At 36.5% G+C, this 3,642-nt stretch overlaps 1 protein-coding gene across 1 annotated transcript in view; it reads right to left on the reverse strand.

The window, feature by feature from the left end:
- The window catches only part of VPS13D (vacuolar protein sorting 13 homolog D (S. cerevisiae)), a 103,750-nt gene that overhangs the window by 992 nt on the left and 99,116 nt on the right, over window positions 1-3,642 (reverse strand). The window contains 1 exon segment of the mRNA XM_009881076.1: window positions 351-591. Within this exon segment, the coding sequence (XP_009879378.1) occupies window positions 351-591 (241 nt within the window).

Here is a 3,642-nt window from a genome sequence, read left to right on the forward strand (position 1 = left end):
ATGCATAGGTGGAGAAGAGAAGACTAGTGTAAATAGACAGCAAAGTACTTAAGTTTCATGTATGTATTGTAAAGTTAAAAGCCTCTCTCAGGTAAACACACATTTCTTACTCTAACTTTTCTGTCTGCAGCAATATTTTAGATTTTGCCTTTAGCTTTTCTCAGGAGTTTAGGGAATAAGTTCTACTGTCACCTCAACCTTTTCAGCAGCAGCTATTTTCAGTGCTGAGAGAACAAAGTTTTCATTGTTATACAGCACAGGAAACCAAACACTAGTGACCACAAACACTTTAAGCATAAAGGGGAAAAGAAAACCCTGCATGAATGAAACAATAGGTGCTAGGTCCTTACCATTGGTTTTTGTTGGGATGGGCCTGGCATCGCTACACCACTACTTGTATTAACAGCTTTCTTTGTCAACTGTATATACACGTTCCCATGGTCTTTTGAAACAAGGCAGTGGTAGAGATCATCATACTTGACTTCTAGGAAGATGGCCTCGCGGTCCATGTAATCACCACTCTTCAGGAAATAAACTGCTTTAGATGAAATGAGAACACAATAGCTGTCTATGTTCTCAACCGCTATGAAGCTGCGAAGAAGAAAAAAGAAAAAATATTCACTTGAAGCTAAAAATAGTAAACTAACAAATGTCTTCACCTGTTATATTTTGAGTGACCTTTAGAAGTCTTTTCAGAAAAATTAATAGCATAACATGTACAATTCATCTGTATTTAATTTAAACTGTTCTAAAAAAAAAATCAAGCTGATGAAGTACCCTCTCACCCAGTTAAAAAAGATCATGCTGTAAATCAAATACTAGCACTAAATGCCTGGCTTCTTTGGGCATTAAAAAGGCATATAAAAATAGCCTTTAACAAGGGTTCAGAAGAGTAATTTCCTTACATTGGAACACTGCAAGTCCTAATACTGAACTTTATCTGTAACTAACTTCAGTTCCATTGCTGATACATGAAAGGTGTGCAGACATTTATGACAACAACATTGTCCTTCTACACATTATAAACCTACTGTGCCTCCTTCTACCACACACACACCTCTCTTGCCTTTAAACACAAAAAACAAGTTTAACCCAGTGCCTGGATCAGTAGCTAGAAAAGAGAAATTAGCTGTTTAACACTGGGGTGAAAGGTTAAGCAGCAAGCAGGTTTCCCCAGAGAGATTAGTCTGAGTGATGAATAGTAGAAGTGGAAAAGAGTGAGTTAAGAATATTGAGAATTATAATGGCTGAAAAGTTTGATGTGTGAAAAAATAACAGTAAGCAATGCAGAACTGAAATACATATTTCAGACACAAACACTTCTACCCCACTTCTGATTTAATACTGAAGTGAACCTCAATAGTGGTTTTTTTTTTAAATGCTGAAAAATTCAGAAACTTAAATATGAAATCATAACTAAAAAAGAATGCTAAATGGCATAACGATGCTGTTAACAGCCCGCAGCAGTTGAAGCATATCTGTAAAACTAAGATTCTTATGCTGTCAGGTAGGTTCAAAAGTACTATTTCCTGACCCATTGCGTGTACTAATCTGTCTGCTGTTGTCCTAATACATTCTGCAAAACACTCCACTGTTTTTGAAATCAATGAAAATTGTCGGTACTAAGAGTTTTTGGTAGATCAGAAAAGCTTACCACCTTCAAAACCACTATCGACTCTACCATTTTAAGTAATGGTTTGCACAAATTACTCTGACCTGTATCTAAATAAGCCCATAGCTATAAATGCAATTTTAATAGCCAAAGATATTTCAGGAGGTCAAATCACAGTTTCTTTTTGTAGTATAAAAGAATAATTCCAATTATCTTCTATTAATAGTCCTCTGAAAGATGGTATTCTGCACTGAACTTGCCTTTTCCCTGCCGTGTGCTTCCCAGCCATGTCAGCTGACAAATGCCCTTGCCTCCTGAACCTTGAAAAAGTCAACAACTTACATTTTCATTTAAGCACTGAGAAGAGCATAGCCATTGCAATAAAAGAAAGGCCTGTAATGTACTTTGCCCAGCTCTAACCTTGGATAAAACTACGGGATAGGATAATTGAATTGTGTTCCTTTAAGTAAAACAAAATGGACAAAAATGTGTGTTTCGGCTTAAAAAAAACAAGGTGAAGGACAATGTTAACACAGTTACTGAAACTAGTGATTGCCCCTCAGTTTTCCATCAAAGTTCAAACACTCTGGGGTAAGGTTTTGTCTTTGAAATCAGTTAAGAAGGATGGAGAGTGGTATTTTTTACGAAGTATCATAGAAAACTTAACTTTAAAATAGAGCAGCATTATAGACCACAGAATAATAGTCTTGCTTCTTGGACAGGCATGTAAAAGCCATTACAGTATTTTGCAGAGATTCTAGCTTTGACTCGGCTCAGACTTCCACTAGAAGCAGAACCAGAGGAAACTTGCCGGCACACTGGCTTTCTTGGCTTCTTTTCCAGCGGGAAAAGAAGATTAAAAGGTCACTGTTGGAAACCCTTAATACTGTATCACTGTCCTTAGTAATTGTCACAGCGAAGTTGAGAAACTTGAGAGGGTTTTGTATACCCACAAAAGCAGAACAGCTGTTTTCCTGATGTATGGTATTACAGCCCGCTATATGGGGGACATCCATGGAGAGAACTGAAGCACTAATAGCTACTATAAAGTTCAGCGGAAGCAACTGGGTAATCAGACCACGGGTTTGTATTTTCTCCATAAGAACAACAGATTATATATCTAATTTTCCACACACGATTTTTACTGGTGTCATGTATATATTTTGAGGAACGGAAACAGAGGCCAGTGATTTAATGGTGAAGCACAGAAACATTAGCTAATTTGTAGTTCAAGCTCTACATTTTGTTCTAAGTTTGAGTCATGCATCATTACCCATTTTTCCTGCCAACTGTTACTTTATTCTCTGTGTCTAGTTCTCAAAACAGGTATTTAACCTTTTAAGATACTACTTCAAGATAGTACTCTTTTTTTTTAAACCTATACTTCTACACTGTTAAAAAGATCTCAAATTAATAAAATGAAAAATTAAATGAAACATGATCCAGTAGAACAAAGTAGAAGCAACCAGATCTCTGGAGAATTTGTGGGTTTTTAAACAACATCAGGAAGTAATTACACAATATTTTCCAGAAGTGAAACAGTGAGCCTAACTGGAAAAAAATGTGGAAACATTTAGTTAGAACAGTAGAGCAAGGTATTAAACCCCCTTTTATGGATTTAACTCTGAAGGAAAATATGCAAATAATCAGGTCTCTAAATGTGTTTCTGATTATGATACTAGGATAAAAGTCAGAGGCATAATTTTGTACTTATTTTCCATGACAAGAGACACTGTTCTCTTGTTGAATGATGTTCCTAATGGTCAAAGTCACAGTGAATGAACAGTGTGACTCGACGACAAAGCTTATGGGGTACACTTGCAAAAAAGTTGGCTTTTTTGCTCTCTTTCAATTCTCCCTACCTAAAAAGCCAGACTGTATATGCATAAAGACCCTTAAATGAGATGAAAACAGGATAACAAGAGTGTAAGATCACAGGGCCATAAACCAAGTGGCAGATTACAAACTCTTGCTCACAGGCAGCTGAAGGTAGAATCTAGAGTGGTATGTTGCTTTCAGAGCCTGATCTT

Source organism: Charadrius vociferus, unplaced genomic scaffold (genome assembly GCF_000708025.1).
Source record: "Charadrius vociferus isolate BGI_N301 unplaced genomic scaffold, ASM70802v2 scaffold663, whole genome shotgun sequence".
Classification (NCBI taxonomy): domain Eukaryota; kingdom Metazoa; phylum Chordata; class Aves; order Charadriiformes; family Charadriidae; genus Charadrius; species Charadrius vociferus.